General features: G+C 36.6%; 1 protein-coding gene across 16 annotated transcripts in view; it reads left to right on the top strand.

Moving 5' to 3' along the window:
* NRXN3 (neurexin 3) overlaps positions 1-6,000 on the top strand; it is a 1,902,419-nt gene that overhangs the window by 1,713,288 nt on the left and 183,131 nt on the right. For all 16 annotated transcript variants that reach the window (XM_030884921.2, XM_045287970.1, XM_045287968.1 and 13 more), the window contains one exon: positions 2,142-2,231. In XM_030884921.2, coding sequence (XP_030740781.1) covers positions 2,142-2,231 — 90 coding nt within the window. The remainder of the gene's footprint in view (positions 1-2,141; positions 2,232-6,000) is intronic.

Raw genomic sequence — 6,000 nt, 5'->3', positions numbered from 1 at the left:
TGTGTGTGTGTTCATAGAGTTCTGGAGGAAACAAGATGTGGCCATTCTGAACTTCTCTCAATCTACCCCACCTTTCCTTTCTGAGAAAAATACCCCTTTAAAGAAAAGTTTATATAATTGTTTGAAATGCTCATGTTACTCTTTAGACCTATTGGACTTTACAGAAAGGATTATTATAGTGTGATCTATGTCAGGCCACACAGAAGCCAGATAATACAGTCTGGAAGCAGATCCACAGTTCTCTTTTTCACAATCCCTTGTCTCTTTACTCTTGGATAGTAAATGTAATGAGTCACCTTCTTGGAAATTGTTCATAGGAGAAACGAATGGGAAACTTTGCAAATTGCCTCCTCCGTGCCGGTCCTGCCCTAGGATCACCCTACTCCCATCCCTAACAAAGGCAGGTGCCAGTTTAGGCACATGTGGAATGATGTTACCCAATCAGAATCCCTATTTAGAGGTGGCCCTGTGATTGAACGTCATCACGTTGCCGTCATTCCCTTGGTCTGCTGTTATAATCAACTCTGACCTTTGTTATGACATTTGGACTTCTTTTAAACATTTTACAGGCCAACTGCTTTGAGGTTTTGAATTCATTTTTAATGTTTGTAATTTGGAATGGGATTCCCTTGGTGCTGCTGTAAGACTACGGACCCAAAGTAATGCATTTAAATTCACCAGTTTCTGCTTGATCCATGTAACGGAACAGAACGCTCCCCAAAGCATGGCTCCCTTACTTGGCAATTTAAAGAACATCGACTGAAGATGTTGCCTATCTTGTCATACAACATTTTGCATTCATGACAATATCACAACTCTACTGAGTAGTTTGTTCATTAATGATATACACCTGGCAATAATAAATGCCGCGGTGTGAGGCGAGAATAGTAGCCGCTGTGATGGTTAAGGTTATGTGTTAACTTGATTGGGCCGTGAGTCTCAAAGTGTTTTGTCAGTTATGCGGGCGATGCAATGCAGTGCCCTAACATGCCAGTTGTGCAACGGTGTATTCAGCCTTCATTTTGTGACCTGATGTAGCCATCCTCCATTTTCACATTCATTTATGGGGCCTAATGATGTCAATAATTAAGGAGTGGATGTATATCCACTGGAGCTGCACAATAACCACTCTCCAAGTCTATTTTAATTAGAGAAACCATCCAGGTGAAGTATCAGCAAACTCATGAAAGGAGAAAGGTGGGGTACATGCTGTTAAAAGCATTATCTTTGAGCCTTGAACCTAATTAGGTATTTCATGCTTGGAAAATGAGTACCTAACAGGCTGTAAGAGTGCTTGTTTTGGAAAGATCTCTTATAGAATGGAAAGAAAGATAGAGAAAGCGCAGCAAGTCAGTGTCTACTGACAGTGTCTCCTGATAATTCAGGTTCTCAAAAGTTGAGCAACTACATTGTCGTTATAGTTAGTACGTATTTCATTCCCAGTTATTTGTTTTGGGTTCTCTTCTTTGAAATGGGGAACAAATGTGTGGCCAAAGAAATGTGAAAGTGAAAGTTTAGGAATGTGAAATGTGAAAGTCGACATATGAGGAAGTTTTGAGAAATGTTGGAAGAATGGAATTAATAGGTCATGAAATTTCTCCGCAAACTTTTTGAAACCCTTTTGTGTTTAACATAGATCTTGGGATTTGGGGTGTCCTATATAAATAAGAAGTTTCCCTTTGGCACCGAAGCTTAAACTGCCTTCCTTAGCTTCTTTCTGCCCAAAGATACAGTAGTTTCAAATGCAAGAGATATGTGTATAGTAGAGTCGTCTGACTGAAGGACATATTATTTCGGGGAAATTACTGATGGGTCAATCTGATCCTTATGCCTAAATTGGCCCAACTAAGGTGTGGCCAGGCAGAGATGAAGATGAATGAAGGGCGCCTCACCTTTGCAGAGCACCCTCTGAGGCCCCATTTTCAAACACAGTGGAGCACTGCATAGCTAAGACTAACCTGACCCCCCTTCCCCCGCCCCATGTATCAACTAAGGGCAGAGTGACTTCAACTCCACCTCTACTAAGAAAAATTGATATCTCTCTCTAAACACTTCATAAAACGAACCAAAAGCCTAGGATGTTTTTTAATGACATATTGACTTTTCAGATTGTTCTTTAAGCTGTTTTTTAAACTTTAAAGGCAACACTGATAATGAGCGCTTCCAAATGGTAAAACAGAAAATCCCCTTCAAATATAACCGGCCCGTAGAAGAGTGGCTGCAGGAAAAAGGTAAACCATCATGAAAACTTTCATTTTAAAAATCATTTGATCCTAAACCCTCATTTTTAAAGCCTGCAAATAAATGTTTCTTAAATGATAATCGCCTGCTGCATAAATGACTGTTTTAATTTTCATTATAATTTGTGTCCGCTTCCACCTGCCATATGTTGATAAATCATGCTATAATACATTGCCATTAAAATACAGTTAAAGGGACTAACATCTCGCTTGCCATCAGTGGGACAACCACCAACAAAAATTTCCAATAACCTCTTTTAAAAATCGTATATGGAACTCTAACCACTGCATGATATTCTTTGTTAATTTGTTTTAAATCACCTCTTATACCAAAGCTTCCTAAAGAAATTTCAAAAGTACTTTTTAAACTGACATCTTCCGGCTGATTTGGCTTGACTCTCCGTATCATGGTTCAGCAAAAACAAGAAAATCATAGGTTGATTTTTATAACTTTAAAACTGCTTAACACAAATGCTAGAAGGGGAACAGTACTTTTTAAACCTTTGTTTTTAAACAAAAAAACCGACAAAGACAAATTTTGCCTTTAAATTCAAAACTACAGAGGCAAAAGTGTTTTCGTAAAAGTGAATTGTGTCCTACTCCTGATTGCTGACTGAAACTTAAAAAAAAAAAGAAAAGAAAGAATTGAATTTACACTTTGGGTGTGTGGTACCCACATTATTATTTTTTTTAATACAACAAAAGTGTAAGAGGTTAAAACAATGAGTTGGCAAGGGAAAGCCAAAACCAGTTTCAGATTTGCTGAAGAAAACAACCACTCTGTTAATAAAAGAGGGCATCGGTTAGCACGGATGTTAGAATTTTCTGTGTGACTTCTCTTTTCTAGGAAGCAAGCTGTGGTCTTTCAAGGAAGGAAATTTTGTTTTATGAAATTTATTCAATTCTTTCCTGAGCCAGTCAGTATAAGGTACTCTTGCCTTGAAATGTTGTTCTTAACATTTGTAGAGATTTGATGGCATTACACATATACCAATATATATATATAATTTGATAAATTTCTTAGTATGTGTTTTTTTTAAAAATTAAAAGCCTAAATCTTACTATTGTTCTAAAGTTGGGTGAAAGCATTTGAACCTTTAAACACTGAAAATCCTCACTGAGTCTTAACTGTTTGCCCTGTTTTTAGTGCATGTGGTCTAATTAAAAAAAAATTAAGACTAACTCTAAAAAGCAAATAATTTTGTTCAGTAATCACTAGCTCATAAAGTCCCTTTAACATTAAAGACAATGACTGCCTCACTTTTTAAAAAAGAAAAGAAAACTAGATGCATGTCTGAGTCTCATGTGCCTGAGAGAACTTTTTTTTTTTTTTTTGGTTTCTTTCAATGTTCTGTTAATAATATTTTCTTTTACTCCATTGCCTTTTGAAGTCTTAAGTTGAATAGCATGCCATGCCGGGCACTTTCATTTGTATAACCCATTATAAAGTTATTAGTAGGCTTTTGGTTTTCCTTCTAATCAGTTTACACTCATTAGAATGTTTTCAATTGCGGTTTGGGCAGAGGTGGTTGAGTAATTAGGCTGGAAGAATGCATTTTAGTTTGTTAACCAAATATATCTATATTTCTATATGCATATGATATTGAAAAGTATGATTTGCACACTATTGCTTTCACTGACATTACTTTTTAAAAACCATTTGGGTGAGTAATATTCCTTTATTGCTTTACCTCTTCCCCTGCCTAGCTAATTTTTAAAAGGAATAGAAAATATGGACCACAAGGTCTATACAGACAGTAAGTGCAAAGCTCAACATGGAAGGATCACAAGTGAGGTGCTTTAGGAAGGACTTGGAATGCCTTTTTGGAGTTCTATCTGCCTTTGAGTCATAGCATTCCCAAGACAGGTTTATCTCTGTCTACTATTGACTGATTTTCTGACCTTAGACAATCCATTTAACCTCTTTATATCTCCGCTTTCCCATCTAAGGAGAGGAGAAATAATGCTGTTTATTCCTCAAGGGTGTTCTGAGGTTTAGTTAATTAGTCTTTGAGCAACACTGACTGGAGATGTGCAAAGATTTAATTGAACCAGTATGTGAACTTGATGTCCAAACGAGGTAACAATTAATGACTTCCATGAGGATGAGGATTCAGAAAAAAACCTAAACAAAATGTAACCTGTTAACCATTCTGTAGTGGTATTATAACACTCAAATTAAGTGAGTAATATAAAGATAATTATTAAAGGTAACTATTATAAAACTTAAACATTATTATTATTATTAACCCAATTTTATGTTACGAATGGTACACCAATTCTCAATCTGAGGGAAAAATACACCCCTATAATACATATATATGCATTTGTGTAAGTATAGGTATTAAACTCATATGATAAAGACACAATTGATCATAGGAAGAGATAAGGATGAAATCTCCCTGTTAGAGTTAATTCATGGACAAATGATAAAAAATAAATTTTCATCCTTCAGTCCCTCTAATCCTTCATAGGATGAGGTTAGTAAGTGAAGGCCAATTATGATGCACTCACTCCCTCTCTGAGATAAATGATTAGTGAAGTCGTGGTAGAGAAATGAAAGTGCTTCTTTTCATGACTGCTAGTTTGCCCCAACCACTGCACCCAAGGATCTTGAAAGAGAAGAAGCACAAATCTAAGCAGAAACAGGCCATGAAACAATTTGTTTGCCACAATGCTATGGAAAATTCAAACACAGACAAGCCCTTTCTTTTCTCCTTGTGCTTAGGTGTTTTTTGGTTTTTTTCCCCCCAAGACGTGACTAGTCAGATATCCCTGAGACAGCAACAGCAGCCAGGAGCACAGCTTAGTGTTATAGCCCACGACACATTCCTACTTTTCCTGCTGATGAGTCAGGCTTGAACAAGCAAAGAGTAGTTTTTAAGAAGTAAACTATGGTAACTTGAATGAAGAAGAGTGATCAATTCTAACCAGTGTAATCTAATTTTCTATTTTAATCTTCTCGGTGTCTCTTTTTATTTTTAAGCATTGGAAGAATAATTCCACTAGGAGAGATGAGCGTCATTATAGATGTTATCACTGTGAAGCAATTTCAGGAATATTGGAAATAAAAAATCCTCTACCTATGACAAACCTGTAATTCATCACCACCAGTGATGGACTATATACAAAGAAAGAGATGAATAAATAATATGTTAGAGTGTATGAAGGAAATGATGGCAAAATAATAGAAATCGACAAGATCTGTTTTGATTCTCCCCTTGAGATCAGAGTAATTGTGTTATCCTGAAGCCCAGGAAAAAAATCTCATTTTCATGGTCAAAAGATGCTTATAAAAAGCAGGTTATGTGCATTATAACAAAACTGTCCATATTGCAAGGTCTGAGGCCTTGAAGGGGTTGAGGGTATTCATAAATCACTCCCTACAAATAGATGCTGAAGAGTTGGCCAAATGAGCACCGTTGACTCTGAGCTGACACAGTATTTAGTCTCTTCCTTCTTCATTTCTTCCATTCCACATAGCTCACGTTCCACATTGTACACTGGGTACTTAAGGAGTAGGAAGTGTAGTTTTTTAAGACCAGGTGATGAAATTAAGAGCCATAACAGCACAAAACACCTCTATAATGTTGGAATCGTGGAGCCAAAATCTCTCTTTAAAATATATACTCCTTTATTAAATAAGGGGGGGGAAAGCATTATTTCCAGGGTCTTTTTTTTGGGTAGGGGACCTCAAATAATTTAGGTGATTAGATTAGGAATGGCTGGTACATTTTGATCACTTACTAAAAAGGAACAC

Source organism: Echinops telfairi, unplaced genomic scaffold (genome assembly GCF_000313985.2).
Source record: "Echinops telfairi isolate 266 unplaced genomic scaffold, ASM31398v2 ScPeMD7_18;HRSCAF=68, whole genome shotgun sequence".
In the NCBI taxonomy this organism is placed as follows: domain Eukaryota; kingdom Metazoa; phylum Chordata; class Mammalia; order Afrosoricida; family Tenrecidae; genus Echinops; species Echinops telfairi.
Note: the sequence above shows the minus strand (reverse complement) of the source record. Positions and strands in the feature narration are given on the sequence as shown.